Source organism: Canis lupus, chromosome 8 (genome assembly GCF_048164855.1).
Source record: "Canis lupus baileyi chromosome 8, mCanLup2.hap1, whole genome shotgun sequence".
NCBI classification, from domain to species: Eukaryota; Metazoa; Chordata; class Mammalia; order Carnivora; family Canidae; genus Canis; species Canis lupus.
In genome coordinates, this window is record NC_132845.1 from 38,273,086 (window position 1) to 38,291,206 (window position 18,121).

The 18,121-nt window shown below is 56.5% G+C and overlaps 2 protein-coding genes across 7 annotated transcripts in view; one reads left to right on the top strand and one right to left on the bottom strand.

Annotated features, from left to right (window-relative positions):
• IFT140 (intraflagellar transport 140) overlaps positions 1-18,121 on the bottom strand; it is an 80,372-nt gene that overhangs the window by 18,399 nt on the left and 43,852 nt on the right. The gene's annotated exons all lie outside the window — the stretch shown is intronic.
• TMEM204 (transmembrane protein 204) lies at positions 123-15,587 on the top strand. Its single transcript, XM_072835229.1, has 3 exons — positions 123-1,009; positions 4,741-4,896; positions 14,813-15,587. The coding sequence occupies exons 1-3, from the start codon at positions 730-732 to the stop codon at positions 15,055-15,057; spliced, it is 681 nt and encodes a 226-aa protein (XP_072691330.1). The 5' UTR covers positions 123-729; the 3' UTR covers positions 15,058-15,587.

The following is an 18,121-nucleotide window of genomic DNA, read 5'->3' on the forward strand; positions in this document are numbered from 1 at the left end:
TCCTATCAGGAAACACATCCTGTTAGTGTCTGGCTGCTGCGGCCCAGCCGCTATTTGTTGCAGTTGGCTACGCCCTCCATCCAGCTCACAAAAAACAGCCTTAAAAACAACCATTTCCTCTCTGCTGGGGGGGCGGGGGGGACACGCGTGCGCGCATATGCAGACACACACACACACACACACACACACACACACATGCGCTTCCCTGCAGCAGGCTCTCTGCTTTCCAGGACCGGCTGTTTCGTGGCAGAGGCACAGGGCAGGGGCTCCTGCAGCGAGAGGCCGAGCGGCTCCCAGCACAGCTCCACCGGCCCGCTCAGAGCCTGGCTGCTGGTTTGCTCCGTCGAGCCAGTTCAAAGGAGAGACGCGGCACAGATCTCCGTGCTGCCACCCACCTCTCTGGTTTCTTGTGGGGAGAAGAGGCCTCGCTTTCCAGGAAGACGGCGCACACACGACTCTGGGCTGTCGCTGGTGTCCCGGCTTCGTCCCCAGGATGGGCCGAGAGGCTGGCTGCAGCTCAGGCCTGGCTGTGCTCCAGGTGCAGGAGGGAGGGTAAGGAGGGCCCGAGGTGAGCTCACCTGCACCTGTCACGTGGGCCTTCCCGATGCCTCTGAGAATGAGCGGTGATGTCCTCTAGCAGCCCCTAGCTGGTCTCGGCTCTCCCTGGCCACAGCAGCTGACCGGGGCTGGGACTTTCTCCACGACAAGCAGACAGCACAGTGGTCAGCGATGACTGTCCAGAAACTGGTGGCCACAGCAGTGTTGGTGGCCCTGGTCTCTCTTGTCCTCAACAACGTGGCGGCCTTCACCCCAAACTGGGTATACCAGACGCTGGAGGACGGGCGCAAGCGGAGCGTGGGGCTCTGGAAGTCCTGCTGGCTGGCAGACAGGGCCCGGGGAGGGCCGAGCCCCGGGCCCCGGCCAGGGCAGGCAGAGGCACGGGACTGTGAGGCTCTGGGCTGGGGTTCTGAGGCGGCAGGCTTCCAGGAGGCTCGAGGCACCGTCAAACGTAAGTCTGCTTATTTTTATGCCTCCTTTAGGGGGGTCAGGGCCCACTAGTTCTGACAGCACAAGGTGGGCGTGGGGCATGAGTTTGGTGATGGGTAACCGGGCAGGCCCTGAGCCCCGCGCCTGGCTCCTTTAGGACAGAATTCTTCTGTGTGGGTGTGGGGCTTTTCTCTGCCTCCACACACAGCAGAGGGCAGACACATTTACCAGATCAAGGAAGATCCACTTTTCTTGGGGGAAGAGACACCCTGTTAGTGATACAATAACCAAGAAGCCTAAACACACGTGGCTGAGTTCTGACTTCATTCCACAGTTGTCAGGGTCATCGAGGCAGGACTTCCGGGAGGAGACCAGCCATGGGGGCAGACAAGGGGCTCAGGGCAGTGGCTCTGGAGAGCAGAGGCCCTCGCTGTCCTGTCCTGGCTCCGGCTGGTCACTGACGGGGGGGTCTGTTTACTGCTCTGGAAGGTGCGAACTGAGCTTTGACCGCAGGGTCAGGTTTGAGGGTGCAAGTGCGAAGGCTCACAGTAAGGCCCTTGTCACCTAACGTGTCATCTGCATGGTCACAGTGCCTGACAGGCAGAGGTTTCCCTTTGAAGCAGTGGATGAGGGTCTAACTCACAGATCGGCAGGAGACAGCTTGTCCTTTAGAGAACCAGAGGGCATAGTAGGGGCGCTGCTAACTGCTCTCACAGAGTGTCCACAAAGTCCTCAAATAGCACATGCGAGCTCTGTGCTCGGTGCGTGAGTGTCCCCACCTGCCACGTGCTTGGAGCCCTGACCCTCAAGGGGGTGGGGCTGGTGGTGTCCAATTCCACACAGGTGGAGGCTGCAGGACACACGTGCTCAGCCAAGGTCCCTGGGGGAGGCAAGCCCAGTCTGTCCACTCAGAGCCCCTTGCAGTGTGGGGCTCTTCTGTCAGGGAGGGCCTGTGCCCGCCAGCCACCCCCCCCACCTCCTTGGCAAGAAGTGCTTTCAAACTTTTCCACACACTCAAAAGCCGGTGCAGCTGAGCTTGGGTCCAGGGGGATTTGCTGGTGGAGAGCAGTGGCCTGGGGTCCTGGCACCGCACCGAGGAGTCATGAAAGCCAGTGACCCTGAATCTAGGGTGGGCTCTGCGTCACCCTGTCCCAGAGATGTCCAGCCCCTGCCCGGGGGTCACGGTCAAGCAGGTGCGCTCCCCAGGCGTCCATACCCTTTGCCCCCTTGCTGAGGCCAGGAGGATAGAGGGTCGGGATGTGTTCCGCCTCCAGAGGTGTGACCCTCCTTCCCTCCCGGCCAGCCACGTGTCCTGGCCATCCACCCGCTGTCCCTCCCTGAACACATGATAAGCTCTCTGTAGGACTTCTACAACGTCCTCACCACTGGTAACACATCTGTGGCAGCTGATCCTTCCTGAACTTCAGAGCATCAGACATTTGCTCCAACTGAGGGACACATTTATGGAAGGTTCTCGTGAGGGAGATGGAATTGCCGACACACTCCTCACCTGGTCCGTGTAGTATGAGCAGTAGGACCACGGGAGCTGTGAGCTGGGCTAATCTGCACGCTGCCCGTCCTCCCGGCGCAGGGATTCCCAACACCTTGTTTCTGGGCCCGCACCTGTCGCTTCACATCAGGCCAGCATGCAGTCTCCGGCTCTCAGGGAAAACCCCAGCCCCCTGGTGCGCTGCCACTTGGCTGGGTGGAGGGACGGGGGAGAAGGGAGTGGGTGGTGCTGGCTCAGCACTGAACACCTGTCCACACCACGCCGCAGGCTCCACAATCATCCTGATCCGTGACAGGCCTGACACAATCCATCCCGAGCTCCCCGTCTCAGGCCCCAGAGTCAGGCTGTCCTAGAGACTGCAGAGGTCCTGGCAGGGGGTGGGGCCAGCAGCCGGGGATGGTGCACATGCTTGTCTGCCCTGCCCCCGGGGTCCTGGCAGCGCTCCGTAGGCTCAGAGTCAGAGCCACCCCGTGCTCATGGAGCCAGTGTGCTGAGGGACCACCAGCTGACACGGTGAACTCAGCAGGAGGGGTCTCAAGTGACAAGGCACAGGCGGTCCTGTCCCCCAGGACCACAAGGATCTTCCTGCCTGCCGCCCTGGGCAGCGTGTGGCCATTGGAATGGTTCATGGCTCAGGTGGCTCTCCTCTGGAGGAGGGGTGGGGACTCGGCACATGGGAGGTCGTTCTCGGCTCCCTCTGGCTCCGGAGGAGACCTCACAACCCTGTCCCAGTCAGTCCTACCCTCCAGGCATTCTTCACCGATCCAGATTCCAGACATTCCATCGGGCACCCCAACCTCCTTTTCTAAAGTGAGGTTGGGGGTGAGTAAACATGTAGTTCAACCTTGGGTGCCCTGCCCTGAGGGGTGTCACGGCTCTCTGCCCCGTGGGGGGCGAGGTGTCTCACCACGGAGGCCAAAAGCACTGGGGCTGGGGTTGGGAGGGTGTGCATCACACTCTGCGCAGCCAGAGCCCTGAGCCATGTTCTCGTGGGGTGCTACTGCCCAGGCTACGCACACGGTGATGATAGCCCGTAACGCGCATGGTGATGCTCCGCCAGCCGGTCCCCTCCAGGTGACTGGCAGAGGTAGCGTGGCTCACAGGGCAGTCTTCTCAGGCAGGTGGTGGGTCTGTGGGCAGTAGTGCTTATCCTTCACCCTCCGACATCTTCACGTCCGCGGGGTTGGAGGCTGATGGGGTGGGGAATGCCACGGGGGACTGTGGGTAGCCAGGGCGTGTGGCTTGGGGTGTGTGCTCAGAGCACCAGGAAGGACACACAGCTGGGCGGAAGGGGGAGGGCGGAGTCCTGGCTCTGGGGCCAGGACCCCTCCGTGCACTTGGGTGACTTTCCTTGCCCGCATGGCCACGCTGGGGAATCTTGCACTTCCCAGGCCGGCTCTGAACCCGAGTGCCCCCACTGTGTTCACCACCCCTCGTCTCTAAGGTCACATCCACCTCCCCAGCGCGACCATCTTTGAGGGCGTCAGAACCTGTATGTGATCACATGTTGTTAAAACTAACCGCGCAGAAAACAGGATGGGAAGACCCCAGAAAGAGCGTAAGAGCGTGGCCTCCAAAGGCAGGCAGGTCAGCCAGTCCCCTGGCTCTGCAAGATGTTCAGCAGGTGGGGACTGTCATCCTCCAGCAGCCCCTCTCTGCCCTCAAGGCCACCCTGATTCCTAGTGGCCAGGCCTCTGCTGCTGCAGCCCTGCCCGTGTCAGTGCTGGCCTCAGGGAATGGCCTGGGATCCGCAAAGGGCAAGACCCCTCAGCCTCTGAAAGACAACGGGGAGGAGGAAGCTGCTCGCACGCAGTGGCAGGACGCGGTGGACCACCTCGGCTCACTCTGGGCTCCTCTGGCACGAAGCATGAAGGCCTGCCTGGCTATGGGTGACAGTCACAGACACTGTGCAGCCTGGGGCTGGGTGGGGCAAGGCCTGGAAGGCCAGGGTCCGCCCTGCTCTCCTGGCAGGGGCTTCGTGGGGAAGGGCCTGACTTCTCGGCAGGTGCGCTCGTGCAGCCTGGCGCTCTGCTATCCAGCGGGGAAGTTGTGTGTCTCCCTGGGCCCCTCGCGGCAGCAGCCCCGACTCCCCGATGTTGGCAGCGCATCTCCCGTGTGCCCAGCTCTGGGGTGGGGTGTGGGAGGGGGAGCAGGGAGCAAGGAGCCAGGGAGAGCAGGTCCGCAAGGTCCAGGGTGCAGGCGGAGGCAGGAGCTGACCACTTGTCTTCTCCCGTCTTTCTCAGTGCAGTTTGACATGATGCGTGCCTGCAACTTGGTGGCCACGGCAGCGCTTGCTGTGGGGCAACTCACCTACGTCCTGGGGCTGACGGGCCTGTCGCTGATGTCGCCCGATTCTCAGTGCTGGGAGGAGGCCATGGCTGCCGCGTTCCAGCTGGCAAGTGAGTGCTCTGCGGCCGCGGGCGGGCGGGGCGACTCTCCCCTCAGCTCTGTGGAGCTGGTCTTCTAATGTCACTGCACTCCTGAGGCTCCCCCTCCCACCTCTCACCGGGGCAGAAACAAGACAGAACATAGGGAGCACCTGGCTGTGGTTTCCACTTGCTCCCCGGGCTCCCGCCCTCTCCCACTGTAAGACACACTCCAGGCTCACCAGCTGGCTTTCCAAAGTATGTGCATCTGGTATTTTCTCTGCCCGTCTGCGGCTGATGTGGCCGGCGGCCCGGGCAGGAAGAGCCCCCACCTGACTGCCTCTGCCACGTTCCTCGCTCACGCGGGTGAACGGGGACATTAGGGTAAGCACAAGGCTCCAGCCTGGCTCATCTGCAGGCTCCATGACCAATGCCGCTTCCTGGGACCTGGCTAGGGTCAGGGGCAGGCCCTTCCTCGTGAGTGACACAACACGCAGAAGACACATTAGCGCCAGAGCAAACGCGCCTTGTCCTCGCTCCCACACCCAGCTGCCGGTGCTGCCAGAGGAGCGGGCTGGGAGGCCACAGAGCGGCCAGGCCTCGGGGTGGCAGTAGGGTGACCCGAGAAAGGGCGCAGATATGGGTGCATGGTCTCAAAAGGCTAAGAGGGCGGCAGCGGCAGCGCAAACGAGAAACAGGATTGTTCTGAGAAGTTCTGCACAAGTGGCTGTGGAAGCCACAGAAGCTATCCACGTGACTCCGGGAGCAGAGGGGCTTCTCTGCCGGCTGCCTCTCCACCATACCTGCCTCTTGCCGGCTCAATTTTTACGACTGTGGAAACCTGAGAAGTTCAGGTTTTCTGCTGTGCGCGGGGGAACATCTGGTCAGCGGTCCCATCCGGGGATGACAGGGATGACGTGGGCCAGGGTGTGGGGACGTTATCAGCCGACCCACCTGCCCCTCCCGCTGATGGAGAATGGCAGCATGTCCCAACACTCGAGGTACAGCTCCACAGACCCAGTAAAGGAAATGGCAGGAAGTCTGAAGTGAATCATTCCGGGAATAATGGCCCCCGGCCTTATCTTTCTGGAGAACGAGGCCGACAGACTGGCAGGAATTCACATGCTGGAAAGTGACCCGGGTGGGAATCAGGAATTGGAAACAGGCCTTCCTATGCCTTTTAATAGAAGGCGGGTGGTCCTGGGCCAGTCACTTCCCCACAGCCCGGTCACCCGCGGGGACTGGGAGCGCCAAGGGCCGACCAGTTTCCAGGAAAGAGAAGCTGTAGGGCCCAGGGAGCCGGACATGTGCCTTGGCTCTGTCACCTGCAGTCCATGGGAACTGGGGCAGACTGCCAGCCCGCTGGCACCTCCGTCTGTCCCCACCAGGCTGGCCCTGAGAATTAAGGAGGTGAGTGAGCTGACATCTCTGACCGCCTTGGCTGTGAATAAAAACACGGACGTCACAAAGGACAGTGACCGCTCAGAAAATCACTCCTCTGCCCTCTGCTGACCTTAGGACCATAAAGCAGAAATGGGTCCTCGGCCGCACTGAGGCTGCCCATTTGTATCACATGGGCTTATCTGAAATTACATCCCTTCCAGAAGGAAGTGGAAGATTAGGAACAGATATTCAGATATTCGGGCATTAAAGACATGAAAGGAACAGAACTGGATTCTGAAAATAGCTCCTTGCAGCAGAACAAACGGGAGTGTGGTGCTTTTTGTACGGAATTACCGGGAGAGAGACTGTGGGCTTGGCATCAAACGGACATCTTACTTCCTGCAAACCCTCATCTCAGAACAAGATAGCGCTGCTTCCAAACAACAGTTTTGAACAAACCGAGATGGGGGAGCCGTGTGTTCAGTAAGCCCGAGTCGGCTGGCAGCAACCCCGGGGTGCCCTGGGGCCTGGCGGCGTCCAGGCCAGCAGACGGGCAGAGGCCACGGGCGGCTCAGGAGCGCCGAGCGCTGGGCGGCCCCTCACCTCGCAGGCTTCTCTGAGGCGTCCCACCGGCACGCCCACAGGTCTGTTTTGCCCAAAAAGGAAATGCACTTGGGCCCTGTTTAGACTTGTTTCATTGACAAACAGTACAGAATGCAGCCGTGGGCCTTTCTTCCACCACACTGCTAATTTTAGAGTTAGGTTTTTTCCTGTGCTCCGGTCTGCTTTAAACAGTCAGGGGGAGACTGAAGGGCGCCGGGATATCCTGTCCCAGGAGAGGAAATGCCTGCTGGTACCTGTTATGCAAGTGAAACTTCAGTCCCCAGTGCCGGGGCCAGAGGGTGGGCAGTGGGGAGAGAAGGTGCTGACAGACTCACGGGGAGGCTGAACAAGCCGGAACCAGCAGGGACAGCCCCGCCCCGCCCGCCACCCTTCCCCTCGGGGCGCTGGGCCCTGTTCTTCACACCTGCTCCTGCAAAGGACCCTGTCGTAGGGCCATGGGGGCCTGGAGCTGCCGTTCGCAGCCAGGTCAGCGCCAGCCGCTCCACCGGCTTTCTTCTGCCCCGTTCACGCTGTCACACCCAGTGGCCGCTGGCTCCCTCGCACAACCTTCCAAGTGTAATTTCAATTGACCATAAAGCTGGAAACATTCCTTGCCGTCCCTCATTCCACCTCCGCAAGCTGAACGTTCCCATGCCACGCCCATGTTGTCCCTGTGATGAGAGCTCCCATCTGGGCTGTGAAGGCCGGGAGGATCTGTGATGAGAACTTGCCAGTGTGGCGACCGATGAGCCGACCCCGTCCCACAGCCATGTGCCTGTACAGGCTCCTGGTCACTGGCTCTGCAGCCGGGTCCCTTGTCCTTTACTGTCATGTGTTGGACAACTTCTGCTTGTCCGAGTCCGGTCTCACCACGGGGCAAATGAAGGTGCACGCTCAGCCTGGCCCGATTTCTGCAGATGCCGCCGGGCCCTGTGTCAGACACCTAAGTGACGCCTGGAACAGATGATAGTGGACGGTGGATTTGGCAGGCAGCTTGCCTGGCGGGCACCTTGGGATGAGGGTTCTTCGCTCTGGGTTCCTGAGCATGCCCGGGGCTTTTCCTGGGGCATCTAGGCATGCAGCAGGTCCTGAGGCCCTGGACGAGCCACGCCATCCCTATGTTCTCACGCAGCTGGATGGTGGCTGCCAACCTGCAGGTGCTGGCTGCGTCACACCTGTTGCTGTGATTATCCTGACTTCGAACCCTGGCCTGCTGGGGGGGCCACAGCACAGTGTCATCACTGCTTAGGGTCAGAGCTGAGCACTCCCCACTGCACCACCAGCAGGCCTGAGGAGTGTCCCAGTGGGTGACTCCAAAATTTCCTAAGTGTGACCCTCCTGTAGCTCTTCAGGGGTTCACAGGCCCTGGGCCCTGGCTGTCGGCTGCGTAGGACTAACCAAATTTGGTCCCAGGATAACAATTTTAGGTGGGCCCATCCCATGGTTATTCAGGGCTCTGTTTGAGGGTCAAGCTGCATCTTTGAAAGGCAATTTCCTGGCCATCGCCTACGTGGCCCCAAAGCACCGTGGCCACATGCACACATTCAGGCTGGTGATGCAGCTGGCATCCCACGTGGCTTCCCGTCAATGCCTGTCGGCTGGCAGGCTCTGCCCTGTGGCTTGCCTGCAGTGGGTCCTGAGGGCCAGGCTTCTCCTCCGTTCCCTCCTCCAGACCCGCTCCCCTCGACCTCACCAGGGCATCCAGGGCCCCCCAGGGGTGTTCCAGGATGTGCCCACCTATGTCTGGGTCACCTAGGGCACTGAGGAGAAGTCCAGTCGCCTCTGTGATGTCGCAGTGGGGTCCTGGTAGTCCAAGTGCACCACCTGCTTTATAACCTGGCTTTGGCTCTGCTGGTGACAAACCTACTGAGGTATGCTTCTCCTGCCTCTCAAGTGTCCAGCTTTACACTTTATCAGCTCTGATCTCAAGTGACCCCTCACCTCCATCTTTGCAGAAGTTTAGCCCTGGCTCCTTGTCAATCATCCGAGTGACACTGCAGCATGCCGAGACTCACGGTTCTTTCTGAAGTGCGATCACAACTGAAAACTGGTTTAGTTCAACTACAAACATACAGCCAACTCACCAGAGGCCTCTGCTTGGCATCATTCTCAGTACCTTTGAGGCGGCAGCAGGCTCTCCTTGGGAACCCCCTTGCATGACTCACCTCCTCTGGGGAGGCTGACCAGCAGCCTTGAGCTCACACCACACTCCCAAGTGAGGGAACTCACAGGTGTGCAGCTCTGGCCCTCACCCCTTCATCGCTGGCACGTGGCACCCAGAGAGCCGTCCCCGCACACACGTCCCACTGCCAGAAGATGCCAACTGGAGCTAGTCTGCTCCCAGCTTGGCCCTCCTCCTGGCATGAAGCCTCCCAAGCTCCAATGGGATGACTGTAGGAGAAGAATCACTGTAGAAGCTCCTGGGGTCTCCATCTCTGGCTGCTTCTCTCTGTGTCTAGAGGTCATGATGTTTTTTCTTATGATGGCAAAACTTACAAACATACGAAGTACTCTGTGGCCCTGAGAATGCTCATGTCATCAGCCCTCGTCGGGTAGTCGGGTTGATGAGCTGCAGGTGTCTTGGTGTCTCATGAGCTTGGCGTTTCATAGGCTCAGAGATCTTCTCATAGGAACACACAACTTTCACAATAAGGTGGGACTCAGCTTGGTCTGGACGACATACTTTTCTTTGGTGCCTGCTTCCTCAGCGCCGATCTGCACCCCAACCACACCCTGCGTTATTCCCTTCACTTCCATGTCCTCTGTGCTGCTCAGAGTGACAGCATGTCAGGCAGCACTTGGGAGCTCGAGCTCTGTGGAAACATGCCAGATCCGCTGTCCCTCGAGCTTTTCCTTTCCCAGAATCCCTCCCTCTGGGAGGAACACGAGGAGAATCACCTTGCTGCTCACAGGTGCTGGGACATCCCAAGCACGGCCATGCCCCAGTCTGCTCTGTGAATACTCTGGAAGTGGTCATGACACCTGAGTACAGGTGCAATGCAAGGCAGACACGCTGTGTGAAGGCTCAGGGTTCAGCCCCACGGTCTCTCCTTGGACCACCTGCGTGTGCTTGACCGTCACTCCAACAGGAAGCCCTGTGACAGGCACTGAAGCCCTCGGAAGCAGGCAGGAAGGAAGCGAGAGGAAAGGGACACTCTGCAGGCTGAGCTGTGATTCACAGCGCCCGTGTGGCCAGCTCACAGGAAGGGGCTGTTTGCTTTGGAAACAGAAATTCATGAGGATGGAGTTGAGTCCACAGGCCGAATTCAGGGTGTTTGCTCAAAGTCTCCCCTTGTATTTGCTGCTGGACAAAACGAACATCACTGGAAAGTCTTAGGAGAGAAGTCTCTGGGATAATTCTGAGGGGGTCTCCACACCAGGATCCCAGAGACGGGCAAGCCTGAGGTTTAAGGCAGCCTGGCCTGGGTCTGCTTCCTACAGCCATCCTCTCTCCCCCAGCAGGAGAATTTCATGAAGGCAAACAGCAAGAAGATTGTCTATATAATGGCAATCACCCAGTGCCAGGGTGGAGGCTGGAGGCTGGAGGCTGGAGGCAGTCAGCTAGGCCATGGGCCTGAACATGTTGCTGCTTGTCAGTGTGTCTGCGGGTTTTCACTGCTGACACACAGCACACACGAGAGGTCATCGTGTTCCACATGTCTGTGCAGTTCCCACTGCCCTCAGCGGCCTGGGTGGCATCCACCTGTCCCTGCACGGCCTTGACAGGACATCCACCTGCGGAGCCAGGGCTCTTCCTGTAGTTCCACGCCTGTGCCACTGTTCTAGTAGGTCCCTTGTATCTTCTTGGTGAGGAGAGGCTTTTCCTAAATATATATATTTTTAATTTTGGGGAATCAAGCCCTTTCTGTGACCACATGTGTTCTAAGTCGAACAGAAACAAAACAAAAGCCAACACTAGTCTTAACACAGAATAGGCCACGTAAATGTGAATTTTTTTAAACCTTTTTTTCACACAAGGATGCAGAGCTCAGCTTTCTTTCCCACTTCTAGAAAAAGAGCGAAGTAAGGTGCAGCCTCTGAACCAGGCCAGAGAAATGAGACGCACCCTAGGCTGTGCTCAAAACCTGCCCAGGGCCACCTACTGCCAGACGGCCAGTTGTTCTCCAGACAGACAGATTCTCTAAAGCTCTGTCTGTCAGGCTCCATCACCTTGCGGGATGTAGGTAGCTACCTCAGCTTGTTTGTGCACCTGTGAATTCACATTCTTTCATCGATCTACCACCCCCTTGAACGTTCTTTCATGTTTAATACAAAATATCTTACTCTCAACATGGAAGCAACGACATGCTCTGATACCCGAGTCCGTGCATATTGCAGGCAATAGAGCCACACATAAGGGAGGAAGTAATAAACAGACTAAGACGGCAACAAAATAATAGCCTACCCTGTGTTCAGAAATATTCCATTATATGATACTGATCTTTAGAAGATAAGAAACAAGACAATTAAGTAACAGTGTGGTGCTGGTGAAAATAGGTGCATCCCACATCTTGCCTGTGGACAGACCCTTGTGTGGGCCCGAGGTCCCTCTGCCACTCGGGGCTGGGACGGTGAGTGGCGCTGAATGGGGTTCTGGAAGCTGGCAGCTGCTCTGCCCACATGCTTTGTGGCCTGGTCCCATGAGCTAACATTTTCACTGCCTGGAGTTCAGAGTGTCCATACGACAGGGTCTCTTGGTGTCAAAACCCAGCTGACACCATTCCCCATCAGTGTCTACACAGGCCTGCCCCACTATGCTCCCTCGCCTGTGCTCCTCCACCTGTGCTCACCACACTGGACCTGGGTGCCTCCGTTACCTGGAGCACCACCCTGTGGGGATGAATTTCATCTTCACCACTCCAAGAAGAATGTCAGTTCCCCAAGGACGGGTCAAGCATGCCTTTGCCGAGCACATGCTAGGAGCCCTCCCGTGGAGAGTGAGTAGCTCTGCTGAGCACATGAGCATGGAAACCAGAGAGCAGTGTGGGAACCTGCACATCCTGCTGCGGCTCCAGCACTGAGCGACACAATCATGGCTAACAGGCCCTGTCCGCCTGATGGCCTTGGTCACTATAAAGCTGCTGTTCATCACATCTCCTTCCCCAGAGGCCCACACTGCATTCATCTTGCTACCCTGGGATCTATCTGGGTTTCTCTCAAGTAATTCACTAGGTGATTCCTGGACAACCCTTTGGGAGGCCAAGCTGGATGGGGGGCCACCCTCCAGCCACAGGAACGCCAATGGTGGAGACTGAGCTGGGGCAGCCTGACTGGTGACTGGACGTCCAGGCCAAGTGCTGTCGGCAGCCTTCCTCCCCAGGGCTGGTTAAATGTGGGGGCAGCAGCAGCAGCAAAGACCCAGAGAGGATGGAGCTTAGCATCCTGGAGGAGCAGCAAGGTGGCCAGCATGGCCACACCGTGACACAGATGGAGATGGGAAGCCACAAGTGGTGGGGGCAGAGATTCGAGGCCAGGCAAAGGCACACAGCTGACGGCGCCCCACACCTGGGTGACACAGGGGCATTCTCCCTTCTGCCAAGCAAGGGTGCGCAGCCCCCTCCAGCTGCAGGCCCGCTCTGCACCGCTCTTCACAGAGAGGTCCCTATGACCATGACAGACTTCCCGGTCCCCTGTATATACTCGGCAGTGCGGTCAGCTGACCCCCATAAGCTGCAGGGCTGAGGAGAGGCTGTCCACCTTGCACTCGGCCTCCATGCCCCCCACAACCGATGATGTTGCAGAATTGGGGCTCAGGCCGCATATCAGATTTTTAAATGTTCCTGTAACCCGACAACCCCAAAGGATGCTTGGCCGCCATTGGGGTGACTTCCTTCCCACTGCTCTGGTCTCCATGGCTGCTGCCCTGCTGGCATCCTCCCTCCGCTAGGCCAGGCTCCCTGCCCGGAGGCTCCTGCCAGCCTTGTGGTGAATGCCTGTCCCCCAGTCCGCGCCTCCTTGCTGCGACCTCAAGCCCGGGCAGCAAGCTGGCAGGCTCTCATGCTGTTCCCTGCCCTCCTGTCCTGCTGAATCTTGCTGACACAGGCACAACGAGCTCCTCGGCTAACCAAAAATGCCCGAGGACACAGAAAGATGAGGGAACACACAAAGTATTTTCATTTTCATGGCACAACAGACTGTAACTCCCTTCTCCATGAATGTAAAACTTGGTGCCACAGAACTGTGAGCAAGGGACATGCTCTTCACTGGGAGAGAGAGAAATGCCAGGAGCTTCCTTTTGTCAATGTGCGTGACAAGAAGAATTAGTTATTTTTAACAGAAACAAAAAATATCCAGAAGCTTTCTGAGTGTAAAAAGCTGCACAAAGGACTGCAGAGCATTAAGAGGGAGATTAGTCACTGCCGCTGTTGTTTACCACACGATTGAGGTGGATAAATGTTTAATTCATACTTTCTGGAAGGTGCAGTGACGATGAGACTGTACCGCTTGTGCTGTGGAAGCTCAGGCCTCCTCCACCCCTCACTCCCGCACTAATTTATAACAGTTTCCAGAACCACAAGCTGGCACCACTGTGGCCCAGCTCTGGGGCCACAGGGGTCGTGCATGATCTGGTTTCCTGAGGAAAGCAGGGGAGGCCGTGGGGAACAGAGGGACCAGCATGAACAGACAGACGGATGTCACAGTGCAGGGCAGGGGGAGGGACTGCAGTGAAAGGCTGCCCTGGCCAGAGCCCAGAGCAGGGGAAAGGGACAGTCCAGCTGGAGGGCTGTGTCTGGACCACTGTGACAGACTCTGTCCTTTTCAGGTACCCTGAGTTCCAAGAGACATCTCCCCCCAGGTCACCACCGCAGAAGGTGGGGTGCTGCTGGAGAAGATGGGCCCCCTAGGCTTCCCTGGCCTCTGCTTCTGCCCGGCCCCCTCACCCTCGCCAGCCAGAGCTCCCGCTCGGCACTGCGCCTCCTTCCTGCCTAGTCCGGCTCTTCCTGGCTGAGGGGTTGGAAGGCTGCCTTGGACCAGCCTCCTGCGCAGTGGGACGGTGGGGCCTCTCTTCTCTCCCAGTCGGGGCTCCCAGCCCAGACTCAGCCCTGAACTGTATCAAACATCAATGTCCTGTTATCCTAGCCGACAGGTCCTGGGCACGAAATCCTGGGTTTCCTATTGTAAGAACTAATAAACTGTGAAAGGAAATGACACCGTGGTGCTATGTGCTAACAACGTGAGCAAGCCGTGCTCACTGAGGTCCGCTCGGGACTCTGTCTGCAGTCAGAAGAGAAGGCTACAGAGAGAAATCAAGCAGGGGGAGGAGACGTGGGGGTGTGAGGGAAAGTGTAGGACCAGGTACAGGGTGCGGAGGTGAGAGGACGCAACAGCAGGAGACCTGGATGTGCCTGCAGCCCCGGCGTCTGCCCCTCCCCAACGTGGGCGCTGGGTGCACCAGAGTATGGAGAGAAAATCTCTATCTGCTCTAGCCGTGAACAGTAAGAACAGGACTGAGGTAGATATTGATCTGAGCTGTTTCTAGGTAAGATTTAGATAATTCCTGAATCTACTTTCACTTGAGTGAATTAAGCACTTAGGTGAGCCTGTGAGGAGCTCACACAGAGCTGCTGCTGGGTTCGTCTGGAGGTGAGGGACAGGCAGCAGCAGTGTCACCTCCCTGAGGAAGGTGGCTAAGAACACAGCCCAGCCCTGGTGGACCAAAGGGAGAGCACGCTGGGATTGGGCTGTTTTCTCACGGAGTGCCTCCCAGATATTGTTCTGTGCCAGGAGTAAGTAGACATACGCTGTCCCTCCACAGCCACCCAAAGGTCACAAAAGCCCACAGAGACCCAATGCAAGGCAGCTCGACGCTGAAGCACAGCCCGGAGTTGGGCCACCACCGCAGGGCCTAACAGAGGTAGAGGCAGGAAGAAATGGGAGCTGCGCCTCTGTAGGGCTCTACAGCCAGTTTGCTGGCCTCCTGGCTCCAGGTAAGGCTTTCTGAACACTCCTCTCTCGTTTGCAGGTTTTGTCCTGGTCATTGGGCTGGTGACATTCTACAGAATCGGCCCATATACCAACCTGTCCTGGTCTTGCTACCTGAACATTGGCGCCTGCCTTCTGGCCACCCTGGCAGCTGCCATGCTCATCTGGAACATTCTTCACAGGAGAGAGGACTGCATTGCACCCCGGGTGATTGTCATCAGCCGCTCCCTGACTGCGCGGCTTCGCCGTGGGCTGGACAACGAGTATGTGGAGTCACCATGCTGAGGGCTGCTGGGGAGAAGCCTGCTCCGGACTTGATCATTATAACCCGACAGCACAGAGACCGAAGGGCCGTCAGCTGTCTGTGTGGGCGATTCGTATGGTTTCCTATATATACATGTACGATACATAGCTATGTTTACTATATTATATATAAATATATTACGTGGTTATATATTGCCTGCGCCATCCTCCTTCTGATATACCTATGACTCAGCTTCACTTTTGCGCATATTCCAAGGAGGAGACCAGTGCCTGAGGTGTATGGACAGCGGTGGCCAGCTCACTCTGCACCTTGGTCTCGGATTAATTTATTCTGTATCTGCTGAGCAGTGAGTCTTTGGTCATATTTACTTTGGTAAAGCAAAATACTTGGGGAGATTTTCTAGAACTGTCTGTGATCTTCCTCGAGTGACTCAGAATCTACAACCAGAAGGTTACAGCTTTATGACAGGATCGTGTTAGTAATGTCTGTTTTGCTCCTGATTATTTTTCTAAGTTAAAATAAAATGTAAACTTCTCACTATTGCATAAAACTTGTGTTTTATCCATCACACTGCCACATGGGTGAAAAGAATTTGGTCTATTTTACTGTCATTTTTGTGGGTTGGCAGGAAGAAAAGGCTTGAAGCATTTTTCAAGACCTGGTGGGAACATAGCTGTGGGTCACTCATGCCCTTACTCACGTTTCCATTCGACCAAGTCTCTGAAGCCCATGTTCCTACAGACTGAACACTGTGGCCGAGTGACAGCAGACCAACAGCTGGCAGCGTAAGAGGGGAAAATGTCTATTTGTTTAAAGAAAATTCAGAGACTGTTGTATGTTTTTCCCCTATAAAAATCTTCAACCTGGGCAACCTGGGTGGCTCGGCGGTTTAGCGCCGCCATCGGCCCAGGGCGTGACCCTGGAGACCCGGGATCCAGTCCCACGTCGGGCTCCCTGCATTAGAGCCTGCTTCTCCCTCTGCCTGTGTCTCTGCCTCTCTCTCTCTCTCTCTCTCTCTGTGTCCCTCATAAATAAATAAAATATTTTTAAAAAATCTTCAACCTAGCTTCAGCCGAATGCTGGGCAGTGTACAGAGGGCCTTCGTGATACTACATGGGTTCCAAACAACCCTGGTCCTAAATCTGGAAGAGGGGAATCAGCTATAACGCCCCAGGTAGAACGCAGAGCATTGAAAGCTGTATCTCAGGGGCTCAAAGCCAGCCCCACCCCCGAGAACCCTGACACTGCCTCAGCACATCTGTGAGGACAGTCTGCGCCCCCGCACCTGCCTGGACGCTTCCTGGATGCTGCAGTGCTTGGCCCCGCGCCACCTGGTGACAGTGATCACCAGGAACGTGGCACCGGGGCCCGTGGGTCAGATCCTAGGCCTGCTGGCTGCCTCCCCCACATGAGGCTGCCTCCCACTAAGAAGCGTTCAGCCTTGCTGCTCTCAGCCTCCCAGAGAGTGCGAAGTGGTCAGCGTGGAGCCTGTCTCTAGTAAGAACAGTGGATTGGGATTGGTGTTTTAAAAAACATAAAGAATTGAGAATGACTGAAGAGCAGCTACAACCTGACCATTTATAATAAACTCATCACATGCTGTAGAAATAACCAGATTATGTCTGATATCAGCACACTCAAGTCTGACCTTTCTCCCTCTGAGCTGCTTCTCCCGATTCTGAATCACATGCTAAAAAAAAAATAGTCTTTTAAAAGAGTAATGAAGTATTTAGGATACGCCGTTTCATAGTACTATGTTTAGAACCATCTGAGAGTACACGACAGTATTCAAGTTGACCCTGTGGTCGATCACAGCCTCTGTTTATATCACATGAAAAGCGACCAGAGGAAGGCTGGGCTGTGCATCCAGACACCTCCCAAACTAAGAGTCCTCTTGTCCACATCCACCACCAGTGTGCAAAAGGCTCTTCCCACACACAAGGTCTGGCCTCACTGTTTTAGAAAAAAGACGAAGGACTAGGGCTGCCGTACTATTCTGAAAGGTGCTTCAATGTTACAGAAACCATCACTGCCAAGGAGGGGCCACCTCCTGGTGGGGCAGGAGGGATGCCTGTTTCAGGTGACTGAGTTTCTCATCTCTTTCTTCTCATTTTAGTTTTATTCTGCAATAATTTTTCTATCCTTTGGAGATTAAAATCTGTCAAATGCTCTTGAGAGGAATTGCTGAATTCTCTCAGGAATGGAGGGGAGACTGCTTGTAGACAGCCTGTGGGTAAGAACTTCTTTCAGAAAAAGGGTGCCTGGGTGGCAGAGTCAGTTTCGGCTCAGGTCATGATCTCAAGGTGTGGGGGTCAGACCCAGTCAGGCTCCGCAGTCAGCGGGGAGTCCGCTTCGCCTCTTCCTCCCCCTGCTTATGCACACACATGCTTTCTCTCTCTCTCTCAAATAAATAAATAGGGACACCTGGGTGGCTCAGTCATTTGAGCATCTGCCTTCAGCTCAGGTCATGATCCTGGGGTCCTGGGATAGAGCCCCACATTGGGCTCCTTGCTCAGTGGGGAGCCTGCTTCTCCCTTTCCCTCTGCCCCTCCCCTGCTCATTTGCTCTCAGATAAACAAAACTTTAAAAGAAGTCTTTTTAAAAATTCCTTTTAGAAAAAATTTTTCTCTTAGAGAAATTTTTTTAAAAGATTTTGTTTATTTATTCATGAGAGACACAGAGAGAGAGGCAGAGACACAGGCAGAGGGAGAAGCAGGCTCCCCGCAGGGAGCCCGACGTGGGACTCGATCCTGGGACCCAGGGATCATGCCCTGGGCCGAAGGCAGATGCCCAACCACTGAGGCGCCCAGGTGTCCCACTTAGAGCAATTTTAATTGCATTTTCACTGTACTGTTTTGAGTGTTTGGTATTCAAACCTTCCTGTTTAGTAGCAACTATTCCCAGAGGAACAGGTATTACAAATATTTAGCAACCACAGAACTTTCCACTAGGAAGAATCCAGAACACTTTACAATAAATGAAACAAAAAAACAGCAGCCCAAAAGACTCGGATCCCCGAGAGGAGAACCAGGATCACGTGCTCCGTCCGCCCCGCCGCGCTGCCGTAACACACCTGCTCTGCAT